At 35.4% G+C, this 20279-nt stretch overlaps 2 protein-coding genes and 1 non-coding gene across 7 annotated transcripts in view; 2 read left to right on the top strand and 1 right to left on the bottom strand.

Annotated features, from left to right (window-relative positions):
• Positions 1-4445, top strand: part of ANXA7 (annexin A7) — a 53079-nt gene extending 48634 nt beyond the window's left edge. The window contains exon 14 of the transcript XR_007145486.1: positions 4433-4445. The gene's annotated coding sequence lies outside the window, so the exon portion shown is untranslated. The remainder of the gene's footprint in view (positions 1-4432) is intronic.
• CFAP70 (cilia and flagella associated protein 70) overlaps positions 1-20279 on the top strand; it is a 100208-nt gene that overhangs the window by 10655 nt on the left and 69274 nt on the right. For 3 of the 5 annotated variants that reach the window (XM_047826236.1, XM_047826233.1, XM_047826234.1), the window contains exons 4-8: positions 7877-7975; positions 8136-8215; positions 12179-12358; positions 14492-14674; positions 17634-17728. In XM_047826236.1, coding sequence (XP_047682192.1) covers positions 7877-7975; positions 8136-8215; positions 12179-12358; positions 14492-14674; positions 17634-17728 — 637 coding nt within the window. The remainder of the gene's footprint in view (positions 1-7876; positions 7976-8135; positions 8216-12178; positions 12359-14491; positions 14675-17633; positions 17729-20279) is intronic. The other 2 variants (XM_047826235.1, XM_047826237.1) reach the window with 2 other exon arrangements.
• Positions 11238-11339, bottom strand: LOC125148524 (U6 spliceosomal RNA). Its single transcript, XR_007145605.1, has one exon. It is a non-coding gene; the product is annotated as a U6 spliceosomal RNA (small nuclear RNA).

Here is a 20279-nt window from a genome sequence, read left to right as displayed (position 1 = left end):
TGAAATTATCTCAGAATAAAAAGTTTAATTTGATATATTCTATTCTTAAAAGGGAATAAGCATCTTTGGTAGTAAGAAGAGTCATGAAACTCAACACCACTGGATAAAGCATTACTGTCTGCTCAAGAGTGAAAGAAAGGACACCAATTAATGAGTCCTCTGCACAGAGCCCACAAATTAGACTGAAACTGTGAAGGTAGCTGTGAAAACAGAAAAAAAAATTCTTTCTGGAGACCATGAGTACCCTTTGCAGTATAGTGTCTGTCATCTCTTCCCCTCAGATTCTTCTTGAGATTACTTCATGCAGAGAACCTCTTCTATCCAATTCATCTAGAGTTAAGCTGTATAAAAGAAAGTTTCCTCTTGCTAGTGGGAGTTTGTTAACAGTGTATAAGTCTCCTAGAAGATGAAAGAGGGCTTTGACCATTTCATATTTGAAGCTTTGAGTGTATTAAAAAATGCACACATGCCCAAAAGGTTAAAAAATTGTTTAATTATGGTATGTGCTAAGGTCTATCTTTAATAAAATGGTTCTCTTAATGAACATAAAAAAGATTAAAGTAAATGAATTAAATACTTAAGAAGCTACTTAAATAACAGAGAACCCCAAAGAATATAAAAAGACAGAATTAAGAACAAAAATTAATAAATTGAAAAATAAGCATTAGAAAAGAGCTACAAAAAAAAATCTGCCTGCTTATTTAAAAGACTAACAAACTAGACAAACTTCTGGCATGAGTGAGCCAAAACAAAACAAACCCAAGAATACAGTGTTAGGAAGAAAATGGGGCTTTACTACAGATAGAGTATATTTTTGAAAATTATACAAAGAATACTTTTGAAGATTCTGGGAAGACAGGAGAGTAAGAAGCACCAGGAATCTGTCTCCTCCTCAGGACAACACTTGCACTGCCACATTTTATCTGATATAACTGCTTTGAAACTCTGGAGTCTATGGAAGGCTTGCAACTTCCAGGAGAAGATTTGGATTGCAAATTAAGATTAAGTTTGGTTCATTTCAGATCTTAACACAGTAGCAGCTACTCATCCCCCATCCCTCTAGGCTTGTGTCAGGGAGTCATGTATGTGTTCCTCTAGTAGCTTGCTGGAGCTAGGGTGAGCTAAGAGGACCATGTCCTTCAAATATAGTGGATCTGTGCTCTGTTTGCTGATTGTTGCTTCTGATCACAGAGGTGCAGATAAAGAGCCTCCTCTCTCCATTACACTGTTGTAAGGCCCTTCCTCTCTGGTTGAAGAAACTACCGGAGATTTAAAGGGCAGTATCCTTTTCCCCTCTTTCCCAAGGCACTTAAAAACAACTGTAAATAAGGGGAAAAGTTGAATGTGACCATGCATGTCCAGGGAAAGGCTCAGAAAAGACCTGAAAAGACCTTAATTTTACACCTCAGCCTGACCTTCAGCACAGAGACAGCCTACAACAATGACAAAAATAAACAAAAACAATAACAAAAAAACCCAGTATACCCTGGGAAGGGGGAGAATCTAATTTCCAGAGTTATCCCATTATTAGATTCAGATATCAATGTTCAACAACAACAACAACAACAACAAAATAAGGTGTATAAAGAAACATGAAAGTATAGCTCATTTAAATGAAAAAAAAATCACAAGAAACAACAGGGTTGGTGAGGATGTGTAGAAGAAACTCGCATGCACTGTTAGTGGGAATACATATTGGTGCAGCCACTGTGGAAAACAGTATGGAGATTCCTCAAAAAATTAAAAATAGAATTAGTATACGATCCAGTAATTCCACTATTGGGCATTTACCCAAAGAATATGAAAACACTAATTCGAAAAGGTATATGCACCCCTATGTTTATTGCAGCATTATTTATAATAGCCAAAATATGGAAGTAACCCAAGTGTCCATTGATAGATGAACGGAAAAATAAGATGTGATAAATATATACAATGGAATATTACTCAGCCATAAAAAAGAATGAAATTTTGCTATTTTCAACAACATAGATGGATCTAGAGGATATAATGCTAAGTGAAATAAGTCAGAGAAATGCAAGTACTATATGACCTCACTCATGTGGAATTTAAGAAACAAAACAAAGAAACAAAAAAAGAGACAAACCAAAAAACAGACTTTTAACCCAAACAAACTAGTGGTTACCAGAGGGAGGTGGGTGGGGTGATGGGTGAAATAGGTGAAGGGGATTAAGAGTACACTTATCATGATGAGCACTGAGTAATATATAGAATTCTTGTACCACTGTATTGGTGTTTTGTTTTGTTTTGTTAAATATTTGTTCATTTGGGGTGGGGAGAGTGAGACAGAGGGAGAGGGAGAGAGAGAATCCCAAGCAGGCTCTGTGTTCACAGCAGGGCTCAATCTCATGACCCTGAAATCATGACCAGAGCCGAAATCAGGAGGCAGATGCTTAATTGACTGAGCCACCTAGGTGCCCCTGTACCACTATATTGTACATCTGACACTAATATAACACTGTACATTAATTGTACTGGAATTAAAAGTAAGTAAATAAATTTAAAAAACAAGGAACATCTCAAATCAACAATATAACTATACAACTTAAGGAACTAGAAAAAAGAACAACATTCCAAAACTCACAGAAGACAGGAAATAATAAAAACAAAAGGAGAGGTAAGCAAAATACAGAATAAGAAAACAATGAAAATCAGTGAAACCAAAAGTCGTTTTTAAAAAAAATCAATGAAATTCACAAACTTTTAGTTAGATGGACTAAGAAAAAAGAGAGAAGATGCATATAACTAAAGTTAGAAATTAAAATGGGGCTCTTACTACCACTGATAACAAATTAGAAATATAAGAGGGTACTATGAAAAATTTTTCACCAACAAATTAGACAATCTAGATGAAATGAAAAAATTCACAGGGATGCAAAACTACCAGACTAAATCACAAAGAAAGAAAATCTCAATAGAACTATAACTAATGAGGAGAGAGTAAATCAGTGATAAAAAAAAAAAAATCTCCCAACAAAGGAAAGTTCTGGGCCCGATGGCTTCACTGGTGAATTCTATCAAATACTTTAAGAACTAATACCAATACTACTGGAACTTCCCAAAAAAATTGAAGAGGAGGGAACATGTCCTAACTCATTCAGTGAGGCCAGCATAATCCTGACACTAAAGCCAGACAAGGTTGCTATAAGAAAACTACAAACCAATGTCTCTTATGAATATTGATGCACAAATGCTCAACAAAATACTAGCAAACCAAATTGTGCAGCATATTAAAAGGATTATACACTATGACCAAGTGGTACTTTTTCTTGGAATGCAAGATGGCTCAACATACAACTCTGTCAATATAATAAATCAAATCAACAGAATGAAGAAAAAACCCACATAATCATCTCACTTGATACAGAAAAAGCATTTGACAAAATTCAAGAACTTTCATGAAATAAACACTTAGCAAAGTAGAAATAGAGCGAAACTACCTCAAAATGATAAAAGCCATATATAAAAATTTCTCAGTGAACATTATACTTAATGGTGAAAGACTGAAAGCATTTCCTCTAAGATCAAGTACAAAGCAAAGATTCCTGCTTTCACCACTTCTTTTCAAAATAATAATAAAAGTTCTAGCCAGAGCAATTAGGCAAGAAAAAAGAAATAAAAGGCATCCTAATTGGAAAGGAACAAGTAAAATGATCTCTGTTGCAGATTATATGATCATATATGTAGAAAACAAAGATCACACACACACACACATACACACACAATTGTTGGAAAAAAAGACTTTGGTAAAGCACCAGGATACAAATTCAGCATACAAACAGCAGTTACATTTCTATATACTAACAATGAGCAACATGAAAAGTGAGTTATAAATGAATTCCATCAAAAGGAATAAAATATCTAAGAATTAACTTAACCAAGAAGTGAGGTGTCTGGGTGGCTCAGTCGGTTGAGCGACTGACTTCAGCTCAGGTCATGATCTCATGGCTTGTGAGTTCGAGCCCTGCGTCAGGCTCTGTGCTGACAGCTTGGAGCCTGGAGCCTGCTTCTGATTCTGTGTCTCCCTCTCTCTCTGCCCCTTCCCCGCTCATGCTCTGTCTCTCTCTGTCTCAGAAATACATAAACATTAAAAAAATTTTTTTGAAAAGAAAAAAGAAAAAAAAAACTTAACCAAGAAGATGAAAGGCTTGTATAATGAAAACTACAAAACTTTGCTGAAAGAAATTAAAGATGACACAAATGAATTGAAACACATCCCATATTCATAAATTGGAAAAGTTAATATTGTTAAAATGCCAATACTACCCAAAGTGATCTACAGATTCAATTCTATCACTATCAAAATACCAATTTTTGTTTTTGCAGAAATAGAAAAACCCAACCTAGAATTCATATGTATTCCAAGACACCCCAAATAGCCAAACAATCTTGAAAAAGAGCAAAGTTTGAGGTCTCTTATTCACTGTTTTCAAAACTTACTACGAAACTAGAGTAATCAAAAAAGTATGTTGGCAGAAAGAGAGACATATAGAACAATGGAATAGAATAGAGAGCCCAGAAATAAACCCTCACACATATGGTCAAATGATTTTTAACAAGGGTGCCAAGACCATTTAATAAGGAAAAGGCAGTCTTTTCAACAACAGGTGCTAGGAAAACTAGATATCCACATACAGAAGAAAGAAGTTGGACCTAACACTATATGTAAAATTAATTCAGGATGGATAAAGAACCTAAATGCAAGACTTGAAACAATAAAACGCTTAGAAGAATATAAAGGACAAAGCTTCATGATGTTAGATTTGGTAATGATTTATTGGATAGGATACTAAAGGCACAGGTAACAAAAGAAAAAAAGAGAAAGACAGAAAGACAGACAGATGGAAGAAAGAAAGAAAGAACAAAAGAAAGAAAGAAAGAGAAAGAAAGAAAGAAAGAACAAAAGAAAAGAAGGAAGGAAGGAAGGAAGGAAGGAAGGAAGGAAGGAAGAAATTGGACTTTATGAAAATTTAAATATCTTGTGCCTTAAAAGACACTACCTACAGAGTAAAAAGGCAGCCCACAGAATGGGAGAAAAATATTTACAAATCATGTATCTGATAAGAAATTAATATTCAGAATATAACAACAAAAACCAACCTGATTCAAAAATGGACAAAGGACTTGAATAGAACTTTCTCCAAAGATCTACAAATGGGTAATGACCACATGAAAAATGTGCAACATCACTAATCATTATAGAAATGCAAACCAAAACTACAATGAGATATCACCTCTTACATATTAGGATGGTTTCTATAAAAAAACAAACAAACAGAAAACAAGTGTTGACAAGGATGTGGACAAATTGGAATCTGTATTTGGTGGGAATGTAAAATAGAACAGTCACTGTGGAAACTGCTAGTTCCTCAAAAAATTAAAAATATAATTATCATATGATCCAGCAATTTTACCTCCGAGAATATATCCAAAAGATTTGAAAGCAGGGTCTCAAAGAAATATTTGTACACTGATGTTCATAGCAGCATTATTCACAAAAGGTAAAATGTGTAAGGAATCTACATGTCTATTGGCAGAATGGATAAGCAAAATGTGGCATGTATACAATTGAATATTATTCAGCCTTAAAAAGGAAAGAAAGTCTGACATATGCTACAAAATGGATGAAATTTGAGGACATTTTGCTAACTGAAAGAAGCCAGTCACAAAAAGACCAATGCTGTATGAGGTACCTAGAGTAATCAAATACATAGGGATAGGAAGGATCCTCTGTCCAGTAGGAGGGGGAGAATGGGAATAATTAATATAGAGTTCCAATTTTAGAAGATGAGAAGAGTTATGGAGATGGAGAGTGGTGATGGTTGCACAAAAGTGTAAATGTGTTTGGGGCACTTGGGGGGTTCAGTCAGTTGAGCGTCCAGTTCTTGATTTCAGCTCAGGTTATGATCTTGTGGTTTGTGGGATCGATCCCCAAGTGGGACTCTGTGCTGACAGCATGGAGCCTGCTTAGGATTCTCTCTCTCTCTCTCTCTCTCTCTTTCTCTCTCTCTCTCTCCCTGCCACTTCTCTGTGCACGTGCACACACCCTCTCTCTCTCTCAAGATATATAAACACTGAAAACAAATAGTAATAGAGGTACCTGGGTGGCTCAGTCAGTTGAGCACTCGACTTCAGCTCAGGTCATGATCTCACATTTTGTGAGTTCGAGCTCCACATCGGTCTGTCTGCTGTCAGAGTGGAGTTTGCTTGGGATGCTCTGTCCCCCAAGCTCTCTTCCCCTCCCCTGCTAATGTTCTCTCTCTCAAAAATAAACATTAAAAAACACATTAAGATTATAAATAACAATAATCAAGTGTGAGTGTGTATAATGCCATTGACTGTACACCTATGGGTAGATGGTAAATTTTATGTAATGTGTTGTTACCACAATAAAATACAGACATTAAAAAAAGAATATTTTGCCATTTGAAATATTTTCATCTTTTGAAAACAAAGATCACAGAGTTTGATAACATACTACATAGGCATGTATGTTATCAAATTGTATTATCTTTGCCAAAAATTGCCAAAAATACTGAAGATGAACCTAAGTCTACAGGAAACAAGAACTGAGAAACAAATTAAACACCATGGAAAAGGGGAGACAAATCCAGAAAATGAGACATTCTATAAAACAATTGGCCTGATGTCTTCAACAAATCAGTGTCATAGAAAAAAAGTATGTGGGAGGAAAACTGTTCTAAATGAAAAGAAATATAAGAAACATGAGAACCAAATGCAACGTGTGGTCTTTGATTGGATCCTAGTTTGAACAAAACAGCTACAAAATAAATTTTGGAATAATTGAGAAATATTAAATGTAGACTGGACATTAGATGAATTAAGGAATTACATTTAATTTATTATACACTTGCTAGATTGATAAAGTTATTGTGATTATGTAGGAAAATGCCATGTTTTGAATTTGTATACTTTAGGGGTAAAATATCATGATGTTTGTAATTTACTTGAAAGTATTTCAGCAAACAAGAATAGATGAAACAAATATGACAATATTTAACTATTGTTAAATCTAGGTGATGACTATATAGTATTCATTCAGTATACTAATCTCCCTAACTTTTTATGTATTTCAAATTTTTCATAGCAAATATTAAGCACATACACAGAGTAATGCTGCAGTGAAAAACCTGGTACATACCTTGGGGCTCTATCAAATCACTCTAAGGTCTGCTAAGCCATATGCTAGGCAAAAGATCTAGAACAGTATTGTTCAAACTGCAGATTGCAACTGTGTAGTCATTCCTAAAATCAATTGAAGGGGATTGTGACCAGTATTTTTTTTAAGTTTATTTATTTTGAGAGAGAGAGAGACAGAGCACGTGAGCAGGGGAGGGCCAGAGAGAGAGGGAGAATCCCAAGCAGGCTCCACACTGTCAGCATGGAGCCAGATGTGGGCCTCGCACACACAAACTGTGAGATCATGGCCTGAGCCGAAACCAAGAGTTGGACCCTTAAATGACATAGCCACTCAGGCGCCCCATGACCAGTAATTTCTTACACATGAAATAGAATAGAAAATATCTAAGGGTTTTCAGTTATTAAGGATGAATATTACATGGAACTTTGTTTTAATCATATGTATCAGTTACTTTTATATGTGTGTACCGATTATGATGTAAAGTCCATTTTTTACTATAACTTGTATGCAAAAAGTTTAATAGGTCGCTCGGGTGGTTCAGTATTTTCCACCAGAAGTCACTAATAATGGTGCCTTCTCAAGTTTCAAGTTAATTTCTCTTAAATTTCTTTGACAATGCTTTGTTAGCTGCACCAGGGTTATCTGATGGATGACCCAGACGTGTTCTCATTTTCTTTGTTTTGATTTTTCTAGTAACTATGACTGAAGTTTTACCAAAGGAAAAGAAACAGAAAGATGAGAAGACCTTAATTCTTGGTCAAGCTGTGGTGGACCTTCTTCCTTTACTGGAAGGTCAGATGTGTGATTTGCTCAATAGCAGATATAGCAAAGCTCATAAAATTTAGCTCCAGTGAAGTCCCTCAGTGAATTTGAGGGACTTAATAAAAAGATGAGCACATTTATCTCTGCCTAACCTTTCCTTCTATGACTTGACTTTGCCTTCTTCTTGCAGGAGAAAGTTCATTTGAAACAATAATCCCCTTGCACCCTGTGCCAGGCTCGCCTTTAGAATCTCTTCGATCAGGTGCTAAGGTAATCAGAGTTTTAAATCTCAACTTTCAGCTAGCCGTTTAGTCTACCAAGTCTATTTGCTATAAAGGTTCAATTTATTTGAGTCCAGTTCATCAGGTGTCTTCTTTTCACAGGCACACATAGCGTTAAGTTCTGGGAAACAAAGATAAATAAGGCAGAGTCCTACTTTAGGAGTCCATAATCTACACACCATGGATTATAATCAGTGTGATTAGATGGTGGAATGGGGCATGTGGGCACAGAATAGTTATTGGTTATTTTGCCCAGGGGTACATGTAAGGAAGGCTTAACCATGGAAATGCCTCTTGAGCTATGTCCTGATGGATTAAATTGAATAATATATGAATGCACCTAAAACACTTTCTGGCATAGTGAGCCTGAATTGGTAGTCTGTGCCACTGGTGTCTTCTGGGCTTTGTTTTCCATTCTTCCTGGGGATTGGTAGCTTCTTGGGGCATTACTTTTGCCACTCTGGTGCAAGTGCACTCACTTTCAGCAGATACCCAGGTGCCTTCTGTTTTGCACAAGTAAAAGAGAGAGGAAGGCTCAAATGACCCAACTATTTCAAATGCAGTTCCCTAATTAACCATTACTGTAGGTCCTCCCTGCTTCTTGTTGATTCTGACCTTGGAGCTGCCATAATCCACTCCTGCATCTCCTGTGGTTCTTTCCCTCTTATTTAGGCTGTGGTTGGTTTCTTCTCAGTTTGTGTTTGTTTGGTTTTGGTTTTGTTTAATATCTGATTTAATTTGCTCTCTGTCTTTCTAAGATTACTAAAACTATGTAGTCTAGTGATGGCATTTCTTATTTTCCAAGCATATTATAGCATTATCCTTTTATTGGCTCTAAAGGTATAATTTAGTATTTTTCTGTCATTTCATGTGATTTGTGCTAGAAAGAGGTATATATTTGAGCTCAGTCTGCCTTTCTTGGTTCCATGTCCCTGCCTATGTACTGTTGATTTTCCTTACATATCTTTAGAAGAAAAGTCAAATGGGTTATTAGTCCTTAGGATATTTGCTCATAGTATTACTGTGTTCACTTGTTTTACACACTCAGTGAAAAAATATGACAATTTCTATTTGTTTGAGAATTCTCATTTCATTTTATTTATTAAGTTTTGTTTATTTAAGTAATCTGTATACTGAACTTGGGGTTCAAACTCATGACCCTGAGATCAAGAGTTGCATACTCTTCTGACTGAGCCAGCCAGGCGCCCCCAGAATTCGCACTAATTTTATATTTAAGCATTACACTGATTATTCTCAAGACTCAAAGAGTAAAATGATATAAACCTGTTCTTGGAAAAGAAGTTCCAATTCATCTTCAAGTATTCCTTGTCTTGATTGATTGAGTGATACAAATTAGAAACCTTAGGGACATTTTACTTATCCTTCCAGAGACATATTGATTGATCAGAGATATGACATTCTTCAATGCCTCTCTTTCTTAAAATCTGCTTTCCTTTGGGGTGCCTAGGTGGCTCAGCTGGTTAAGTGGCTGACTCTTGCTTTAGGTCATGAAATCTTGCCGTTCATGAAATCAAGCCTCTTGTTGGGCTCTACACTGACAGTATGGAGCCTGCTTGGGATTCTCTCTCTCCCTCTCCCTCTCCCTCTCCCTCTCCCTCTCCCTCTCCCTCTCCCTCTCCCTCCTTGTCTCTCTCTCTCTCTTTCTCTCTCTCTCTCTCTCTCTCTCTCTCTCTCTCATGGACATATGCTCTCTTTCTCTCAAAAGGTAAATAAATAAACTTAAAAAAAATTCCCTTGGACCCTAAATACAACCAATCCACAAATCTGCCTTTTAGCAAATCTAGCCTTTTATATCTTCTAAGTCCTCTGGATTCTCCTTAGCTTAATCCCCACTCTTTATTGCCTTATAATCTCTCATTGGAACATTACAAGTAGCCTTGTAACTACCCTTGCCTCCCCCAGTTTCGCCTTCCCATGGGTGGAAGGGTGTTTGCAGGGTGGCTTACAAGGGAATATGGTCACATCTCATCCCCTGCTCAGTACTATGTAGTTCATGGATTCCCCCACTGCTTACATGTTAAGGTCTAGATTCCCTAGCAGTCATACAACAGCTTTTATAATAGGAGTCTGACACTTGTTCAGTCACATCTCTCAGACTCCCCTCATTATGTTTTATATTATAAAATCCTGAACTACTTACATCTGAACTGAATATACCATGCTATTTCAATCCTCTTTTACATAAACTCTTCTTTTTGTTCAGAATTATTTTCTTTCCTTTTCCTGCTTATCTATAATTTTTTTTTCAATGTTTATTTATTTTTGGGACAGAGAGAGACAGAACATGAACGGGGGAGGGGCAGAGAGAGAGGGAGACACAGAATCGGAAGCAGGCTCCAGGCTCTGAGCCATCCGCCCAGAGCCCGACGCGGGGCTCGAACTCACAGACCGCGAGATCGTGACCTGGCTGAAGTCGGACGCTTAACCCACTGCACCACCCAGGCGCCCCTCCTTTTCCTGCTTATCTAAATTGCAAACTTTTACTCATTTTGTAAGTCACTTCAGACGTCACCATTTCTCACTTCTCCCCACCCCAATAATTAATTATTCACTTCCTCCCTGGTGCTCCTTGACTAGGGACTAGGGCATTTTATACAGGTCTCTTTTATAGCATTTACCATAAATCATGGAATTATAATATGAATCCCATAATAAAAAGAGCCACATCTCCTTTATCTTTATATTGCCTTTTTTTTTTTTTAAGTTTATTTGCTTATTAGAGAGAGAGAGCATGCACGTGTGTGTGCGAGGAGGGGCAGAGAGAGAGGGAAAGGAAGAATCCCAAGCAGGCTCCATGTTGTCAGCACAGAACCCACGTGGGGTTTGATCCCACGAACCATGAGATCATGACTTGCGCCGAAATCTAGACTTGGACGCTGAATGACTAGCCGCACAGGTGCCCCTATCTTTATATTCCTAATGCTGTGGTAAAGTGCCTGGCATATAATTAGCAACCAATACACATTTTATTTTATTTTACTTTATTTTATTTTTATATGGAATGCTTCATGAATTTGCATGTCATCCTTGTGGAGGGGACATGCTAATCTCTGTATTGTTCCAGCCAATACACATTTTAAAGCTACTTTTTATGGTATCCTGTGTGAAAATGTCAGATATATACATATGTATCTATATCTGTATCTATATCTATCTATCTATATGGGTATATACATATATATTTGAAAAAACAGTTTTCTTGTTAAAAAGCACGTTGCCAAATCAGAATTTATATTGGAGATATAACTTGGAAATTTCTCATTAGTGGAATACAAAATTCTTTAACAATAATATCAATTATTCTTATTAATGTTGATTCCTAAGAAATAAAATTAAAAAATGAACAAATTATCTTTCTCCTCTCTAGTTGAAAAAGTCATGACAGCCCTATTTGGATATATCACTAACATCAAATCCTTGGCAGCTCTTCTGAAAAATTCATTTTTGAGCTCGTTCATGGGACCAAGAAATACTTTCTCATCTGTGAAAAATAGAAATATAGTAAAGAATATGATTTTCAAATACTTAGTAAAAAACCTAAAATTTAAAAAAAAAGTACTACATTTAAGTTACAAAAATAGTCACAGAATATAAACTAGCAAAAAAAAGCAGCTCAATCTCACTCATGTGAAACTACTATTAACATTTCATTATAGAACCTTCTGATTCCTCTTCTATGTGTATTTGTATACATGTGTGACCTGAGTATGGTAGAAGGGAAAGGCCTCTAGCTTAGGAATAAGAGTCTCATCTAGGCTATAGTTCTAACTTATGAGACCTAGAGAAAGTTATTTGAAGCCTCTATATGGAAATAATTAAACTTGACCTTCTTACCTTGAATAGTGATATGAGATTCAAATGAGATAATGAAAAAAAGGGTGGGGAGGCCTCTTGCATTTGCAAAATGCTGCATAATTTTATTCTTTTCCAGCAGTGCAGTCTTGAAGTTAAAGTATTTGTGGCAGAGCCCTTATTGACCGCAGCACAGATTTTAGGAGGCAATCTACTGAAGGTCACATTGGAGGCTGCCTACTCTGTGCCTGAATCTTTCATTCCAGTAGGGCCTCTGCAGAACTACATGGTTGGTCTGCAAATTCCATCAGTTGGAGAGGTAAAGCCCTACAGCCAGATATTTAGATAGATTTAAACACTCATATGGTCATCTCTTCCTTACCTGCTAAGATTTCATTCAAAGCAAGCTCTATTAATTGAGGAAATTTATTTTAGGCTTAAAAAAATAAAGTTTTCTAATGTTTTATATATAGATATCTATAGTTTACATGTTATATGTAATATACATTGCATATAATTTGTATCAATAAATACATATTTATGGTGGAAAATATGTAAAACATTTTAAAATTGATAATTTTAATATATTGCTACACATTACTTTTATGCATATATTTTGTGGATTTTATACAATGTACTTAATTATATAAAACTTTGTCTTAATTTCAGGTTATTTTCTTAGTCCAAATTTCTATAGAGTAATCATATATGGATTTTTTGAGGCTCTTGATAGATATTTCAAAGTTGCTTGCTAAAAGGTATAATTAGTTAATACTCTCAGATGTTCTATTGCAATTTACATTTCAGCATAGAACCCTCCAATTCCTCTTCACTATTCACATTCCCACCAGCAGTGTAAAGGGTTCCAATTTCTCCATATCCTCATCAATATCTAGTATTTTCTGGGGTTTTTTTGTTGTTGTTGTTGTTTGTTTTTTTGATAATACTTATCCTTACAGATATGAAGTGGCATTTCCTTGTGTTTTAGATTTGCATCTCCCTAAGGACTGATGATGTTGAGCATCTTTTCCCCTCCTTACATTGCCATTTGTATATCTTTGGGGGAAATGTTTATTCAAGTGTTTTGCCCATTTTTGAATCTGGTTGTTTTTTGTTGTTGAGTTTTAAAAGTACTTTATATATCCTACCTATTAATCTGTTATCAGGTATGTGACTTGTAAATATTTTCTCCCATTCTTTACTTTGTTGTTAGTATATTTTGCTGCACAAAATTCCTAATTTTGATGAAGTCCAATTTATGTATTTTTTTTTTCTTTTATTGTTTCTGCCTTTGGTGCCATAACCAAGAAATCATTGCTTAATCCAATGTCAAGAGATTTTCCCCCCTGTGTTTTCTTCTAAACGTTTTATAGTTTTAGCTCTTAGATTTAGGCCTTTGAACCATTTTGAGTTAATTTTTGTATGTGGTTTAAGGTAAGGATATAACTTGATATTTTTGCATGTGGATAATTAGTTTTCTCAGCACCATTTATTGAAAAGACTGTCCTTTCTCCATTGAATGGTCATGGTATGCTTAATTTTGAAGTTTTTGCCAGCACTCTCATTTCTGTGGAGGAGCAAATTTTCAGAGGTCCTTACTCTGCCATTCCAGAAATGCCTTTCTGTCACAAAAGTTCTTCCCAAAGAACTAGAATTGTTGAGTTATAGGGTATGACAATTTTAAATTTACTGGAGACTGCAATATTGCTTTTCACAGTTATACCAATTTATACTTCCATCAACTATGTATAAGAATACCATACCCTTTACAATATTGCCAGTGCTTGATATTTTCAGACTGATTTTGCCAATCTGTGTTTTAAAATGATATCTCATAGTTTTAATGTGCATCTCAATTATTATTAAGGTTATCTAGCATGTTTTTATATAAACATTGGATTTTCTAATTTCCCTTTCTACAAATTGCCTATTTACATCTTTGTTAATTTTCTTTTACAAGTATATATTAGATAAATTATAGATAGGAAGTGCCTATATTGTTAACTCTTGTCAGAGTTGTTTGTTTTTAAAAAGGTAGTTTTTAAAAAGGTATATCATAACTCTCATATAAATATAAAATGACAAAAGGGTTTTAAACCAGTTCAAAGGAGAATTGGGGGAAAAACACCCATATATAAGCAATCAGGAATGTTGAGATGAATTTCCTAATAATTCTAAACTCATCATCAGCTACAGGTCAATAATTGATTATTTCTCCACTGAACAAAATATGTTTGCATATCTATGGACAAGAATAACTTGCATTGTTACTATTTTTTTTTATATAAATTAAAGAATTATAAAACAGCACAAATACAGAATCAGATAATCACAAAAGGAAGGTCTGTTAGATAATACCCAACATTACACTGAAAATATACTTCAATAAACTTTTTTGTTCATTTTGAACTCTTTTACAAAACTTCCTGATGTATGATAATTTATTCTGTAGAAAGACTATCCCATTTTGTTCAAGAATGGAACTCTGAAGATTGGAGGGGAAAAAGAACCTGTTCCCCGGCCTAAAAAATGGCCAATTGCCAACATTCTGGCTCCAGGAGCTAATGACATTCCTAATGCTTTCATTATTGGTGGGCCCTATGAGGAAGAAGAAGGAGAACTCAATCACCTTGAGGTGAGAGAATTATGTACTTCTTTTGAGACAAACTAAGTGCATAGACAGATGGTAAGACATTTTTTGAATCACTCTAATTTATATAAATCTGTTACTTGTTAAAATAAAACAATTGTCTAATTCTGATGAAAATGTCTCCTAACTTCTTATGTTCAACAAACAAAATAGTTTATTAAATTCAGATTTACTCTTTATTTTATTTTGAATTTATGAACTTTTGAGTAGGCAATAATATCATAGTCATGCATATAAAAGCAAATATATATACTCAAAGGAAGAAAGAAAGTCTCACAAACAAAAATATTTAGAAGAGCAAAGTTTCCTTGCAAAGAATGCAAAAAGGAATAGATTTCAGAAAGACTGACTCAGACATCAGCATAGTAAAATTCAGGGATAAAATTGTTTTTCTTTAGGAAGTCCAGATTTATAGAAAATATTCAAAATATTGTTATTTTCAGAACTAGAACCTGTCAGGAAGATACTGCTATTTTTATTTTCTCTGAGGGTGTAAATTAATTAATTAATTAATTAATTAATTAATATTTTTCTTAAGGGTTTATTTTTAACTGAGTATATAGAGTGCTTAATCATATTAAAAGCAGGGAAAATGTCGGTTTTGATTTATATACACACATATGTACATACAGTACATACATGTATTCTTTCCTTATTGGTGGCATACTCATACTGTTTTGCAACTTGCTTTTTAGTAAATCTTGGTGATTTCCACATCACTACTTAAAGAGCATTCTCATTCTTTTTCTTTCTTCCTTTTTTTTTTTTTTTTTTTGAGAGAGAGCTAGAGTGCAAGTGGGTAAAGGGCAGAGGAAGAGAGGGAGAATCTCATGCAAGCTCCATGCCCAGCTCAGAGCCCGATGTGGGGTTCCATCTCACCACCATGAGATCATGACCTGAGCTGAAATTAAGAGTTGGCCGCTTAACTGACTGAATGACCCAGGCGGCCCATCATTCTTTTTCTTTCTTTATTTGTACTTGCTGTATGACATGACATTATATAGACACACTTAAATTCACTTAACCAGTCTGCTATTGGTGATCATTTAGGTTGTTGAAATTATTCTTTTCTTTTTATTCCTCCCTCCTTTCCTCCTTCCATCCTTCTCTCTCCCTCCTTCTTTCTTTCTCTTTTTATTTTCTTTCTTTGTTTACCTGTTTCTTTCTATTTTACTGCAACTTATACTTGTCAAGAGCATAGAAAATGCTGCAAACATACTGGCAAATGTTTCTTGAATGAGCTAATAATCATTAGTGGAAAAATTCAGTAAAATTATTTGTAAAATGAGGATGGTTGAATTATTTTAAGTATCTGACTAAATATTTTAAATAGTTGAAATAAATCTGGCAATATTTGAAAAACATTGTGCAGTATCTTCTCTCATCATTGTGATTAGTGAATATTCATACTGTTTCTTGATTTATACTTTCATTTAGATCAGATACTTTATTTTACATATTTAGATCTTATATTTTAGTTTATTTTTAAATTTTGTTTGTTTCAAGTTTTTATTTAAATTCCAGTTAACATATAGTGTAATATTGGTTTCAGGAGTAGAATTTAGTGATTCGTCATTTACATATAACACCTAGTGCTCATCACCAGTGCCCTCCTTGCTACCCATCACCCATTTAACCCTTCCCTCACCTACCTCCCCTCCAGCAACCGTTAGCTTGTTTCTATAGTTAATAGTTTCTTATGGTTTTCCTCCCTCTTTCTTTTTTTTCCTTCCTTCCCCTATGTTCTTCTGTTTTGTTTCTTAAATTCCACATATAAGTGAAATCATGGTATTTGTCTTTCTCTGACTGACTTATTTCACTTAGCAAAATACAGTTTATCTGCATCAAATGTCAAATTTCATTTGTTTTGCTGGTTGAGTAATAACCCATTATATATATAATATATATATATATTATATATATATATATAATATATATATATATTATATATATATATAATATATATATATATTATATATATATATATTATATATATATTTAGATCATTAGCTCTCAAGCCTGGTTGCTCGCTTGAATCATCTGGAAAGCTTTTAAGACAATAGCAATGGGGCACCTGGATGTCTCAGTCTGTTTTACATCCAACTTGGTCTCAGGTCATGATACTGTGGTTTGTGAGTCCAAGCTCCACGTCGGGCTCTGTGCTGACAGCTCAGAGCCTGGAGCCTGCTTCAGATTCCATGCCTCCCTCCCTCTCTGCCCCTTCCGCACTCGCACTCTGTCTCTCAAAAAGAAATAAACATTAAAAAAAACAAATTAAAAAAAAACAATAGCAATGGCCAAGCCCTAACTGAGATCAATTACATAAGAATTTACTTTCAAAATATTACACTGGGGCTCCTGGGTGGCTCAGTTGGTTAAGCGACCGATATTGGCTCAGGTCATGACCTCATGTCTGGTGGGTTTGAGCCCCTTGTGGGCTCTGTGCTGACAGCTTAGAGCCTGGAACCTGCTTCAGATTCTGTGCCTCTGTCTCTCTCTGCCCCTCCCCCACTTGCACTCTGTCTCTGTCTCTGTCTCTGTCTCTGTCTCTCTCTCTCTCTCAAAAATAAATAAATATTAAAAAAATATATTACCACTGCCCAGGTGTTGATTTTTTTTAAAAGCTCCCAGATAATTCTAATATGCATTCAAGGTTGAGAATCAGTGATTGAGATTATATGAGTGAATTTTTGGTACTTAGTACTAAATTAATGTGAAGGTATTATAAATTATCTTACGTACTTTAGTAATAGTAAAGTACCCTAAAATTTAAGATGTGGTAGTAGTTACAGTAGTAGTTGTAGTTATACTAGTAATAGTAATAGTAATAGTAATAGTAATAGTAATAGTGTTGTGATCAAATCCCTTAAAAGAATGACTTACAGATTTAGCAGGATGAAACCATGGCACACAGAGAGAACAAAAGTCTCTTATTATTTTACAGGACAGGGAATTTAGGAACCAAGCAGAGTGCATAAAGAAAAGGATTACTTGGGACCTGGAAAGTCGCTGCTACCTTGATCCTCCTGCAGTAGTCAGGTAGGAAGAGGAAGGGGATTATGTCTAAGCAACAACTAGAGGTGGGAAGAAATGTTACTTTTGTTAATTTTATCTATATTTGAGTTAGGGTGATCTGAGAATCCCTTCCACCAAATCTGCTAATAACAGAGGCTTTTAGTGATCGTGGTTCACTCATGGTGGGTTCTGATTCCTTTTTCATATAAAACAAGTCCAGAGCTGATATGTATGGTGGCTCCACAGTGTAGCTCCATCAGGTATACAGGCTCCATCTTTGTTTTTGCTCTACCTTCTTTAACATGTGCTTTCCATCCACAAGGTTGTTTCATGGTCCAAAATGGCCATTGGAGCTCTATCCTGCATATTCACATTCCTCACAGAAAGCTGGAAAGGGCCAGTGTTTAGGGATAAAAAAGGATACATGCTGGGTATCTTAGACCCTCTTATAGAGCCTTCCTAGAAACTTACAATTTCAGTTTTATATCTCAATGGCCATCTTTAGATGCAAAAGAGGCTAGGAATTATGTTTTTGTTATACACATTGTCATTCAGACTAAATCAGGGGTTAGAGGGGTGCCTGCGTAGCTCAGTTGGTTGAGCATCTGTCTTGGGATCTGGTCATGATCTTGTGGTTCATGGGATCAAGCCCCATGTCGAGCTCTGTGCTGACAGCTCAGAGACTGGAGCCTGCTTTGGATTCTGTGTCTCCCTCTCTCTCTGCCCCTCCCCTACTCATGCTCTGTCTCTGTTTCTGTCTCTCAAAAGTAAATAAACATTAAAAAAAATCTAAATCAGGAGTTAGATACTAAAGAAGAACAGGACACTTGACATTGTGTGGGTAACTACCAGTCTCTGTCACAGTTACCTGGCGGTTAGGGAGAGATGATAAATAAGGGACTATCAAAATACATATAATTAGAATGAGCAACTCTGGTTTTCTTTTTCAATTCATAGGCTGTTTTTAAGAAGAGTGTTAGAATTACAGAAAAATTGAGCAGACATTTCCCAGAATTCCTATATACCTCTGGTTCTCCACTTGACTGTGGTGTATAGTATAAATATACATTGTTGGGGTGCCTGGGTGGCTCAGTCAGTTAAGTGTCTGACTTCAGCTCAGGTCATGATATTATGGTTCATGCTTTGAGCCCCGCATTAGGCTCTCTGCTGTCAGTGCAGAGCCTGCTTTGGATCCTCTGTCTCCTTCTCTCTGCCCCTACCTTGTTCTCTCTTGCTCTCTCTCTCAAAAATAAATAAACATTAAAAATATAAATGTACATTGTTGGGTTTGACTTGCTTATATTCTGTTAAGGATACATTGTTGCTCTTATTACTTTGAATAGTTATCTATTTGATCAATTAAAAATAAGAAAAATTTGAAAATTTATTTTACCTTAATTTTGTCCTCTGATTCTCTTCTTTTCTTAATGTAGATCCAAGTTTCTGACCCATATCATTTTCTTTTTCTCTGAATACTTTTAGCATTTCTTGCAAGGCAGGCCTACTGGCCACAAATTCTCTCCATTTTTGTTGAGAAAGTCTTTATTTCTCCTTCCTTTTTTTTATGATTTTTTTTTTTTAGTTTATTTATTTTGAGAGTGTGAGAGAGAGGGCACAAGCTGGGGAGGGGCATAGAAAGAGGGAGAGAGAATCCCAAGAAGGCTCTGCACCATCAGCACAGAGCCCAACACAGCACTTGATCTCACAAACCGTGAAATCATGACCTTAGCAGAGATCAAAAGCAGACGCTTAACCAGTTGAGCCACTCAGGCACCCTCTCCTTCGATTCTGAAGGATAATTCTCTGGATACAGAAATCCAAGTTGGTGGTGTGTTTTTTTCCAGAAACTTTAAATATTTCACTCCATCTCTTATTGCTTGCATGGTTTCTGAAGAGAAATCCAGTGTAACTCTTATTCTTGTTCCTCTATAGGTAAGGTGTTTGTGGTTTCTCTCCCCTCTGTCTTCTTTAAATATTTTCTCTTTTTCTGTGGTTTTCTGCAGTTTGAATATGATATACCTGGACATAGGGTTTTTTTGTTTGTTTTCTGTTTTGTTTTGGTATTTATGATGCTTACTCTTCTCTGAGCTTTCAGTATCTGTGGTTTGGTATCTGTCATTAATTTAGTAAAATTCTCAGTCATTATGATTTCACATATTTCTTTGGTTCTTTTTTCTGTTTTTTCCTCTGGTATTCCTGTTATATCTTCTATAATTGTTCCACAGTTCTTGGATATTCTAATTTCTTTTTCATTTTTTTCTCCTTTCCATTTTAGTTTGGGCATTTTTTATTGACATATCTTCAAATTCACTGATGATTTCCTCAGCATTGTTCAATCTACTAAGTCCATCAAATGAATTCTTCATTTTTGTTTCAGTGTTTCTTGTTTCTAGCACTTCTTTTTTATTCTTTCTTGGGTTTCTGTCTCTCTGCTTACATTTCCATCTCTCTATTACATTATTTGCAGTTTGTCTACTTTTTCCATTAGTGCTCTTAACATATTAATTATAGTTATTTTAAATACCCTACATGATTGGGGCATCTGGGTGGCTCAGGCAGTTGAACGTTGGACTTC

Source organism: Prionailurus viverrinus, chromosome D2 (assembly GCF_022837055.1).
Source record: "Prionailurus viverrinus isolate Anna chromosome D2, UM_Priviv_1.0, whole genome shotgun sequence".
In the NCBI taxonomy this organism is placed as follows: domain Eukaryota; kingdom Metazoa; phylum Chordata; class Mammalia; order Carnivora; family Felidae; genus Prionailurus; species Prionailurus viverrinus.
This window is presented reverse-complemented; position numbering and strand designations above follow the sequence as displayed.